The sequence below is a fragment of the Nannospalax galili genome, unplaced genomic scaffold, assembly GCF_000622305.1.
Source record: "Nannospalax galili isolate Female #2095 unplaced genomic scaffold, S.galili_v1.0 C47513031, whole genome shotgun sequence".
NCBI lineage: Eukaryota > Metazoa > Chordata > Mammalia > Rodentia > Spalacidae > Nannospalax > Nannospalax galili.
In genome coordinates this window covers 1-501 of record NW_008446643.1, presented here as the reverse complement: position 1 = coordinate 501, position 501 = coordinate 1, and the positions used below count along the sequence as shown (strand labels likewise).

At 58.1% G+C, this 501-nt stretch overlaps 1 protein-coding gene across 1 annotated transcript; it reads left to right on the top strand.

Annotated features, from left to right (window-relative positions):
- Positions 1-23: 23 nt before the first annotated feature.
- On the top strand, positions 24-465 carry LOC103728180 (surfactant-associated protein 2-like; the record flags this gene model as incomplete). The annotated part of the gene is made up of 2 exons (XM_008826296.3): positions 24-161; positions 290-465. Coding segments are annotated over 2 exons (225 nt in total), but the record flags the coding sequence as incomplete, so codon positions are not given.
- Between the last annotated feature and the right edge of the window lie 36 nt (positions 466-501).

Here is a 501-nt window from a genome sequence, read left to right as displayed (position 1 = left end):
CCCTCCCCTATCCCTGAGGGAACTTGGCCCTGACCGACTGCTGGGTCCTGAGCCACATTTTTGGATTCGCAGGGCCAAGAGTGACTTTGCAGGTGAAGCTGAAGGAGGCTTTTCGAGCTAAGGCCTCACAGGACTCCAGCTTTCCTGAATTGCTCCAAAAGGTAGTTCTCTGGGAGAGGAGGGGTCTGTGTGCTTCTGTGAGTCCCTCTGGGTCTCTGCTGGGGGCTGGCTGAGTCAAGCAGGGAGAGGGGCACCATCTTACACACCTCATCTTCCTTCCGTTCCCCAGCTCTGCCTCCTCCTCCAACTCCCTTCCGGGACCAACGTTACCCTCTATCAGACAGGACCCCGACACCACCTCACCTGCAGAGCCTGAGCAACTGAAGCCCGCCTTACCGACATGCATGCAGCCCTGGGGAGCAGGGGAGGGAGAGTACTTGGGCCTGCCCTGCTGCATGCCAATAAACAAGCTGAATTCAATGACAGCGGTTCCACCAGCAC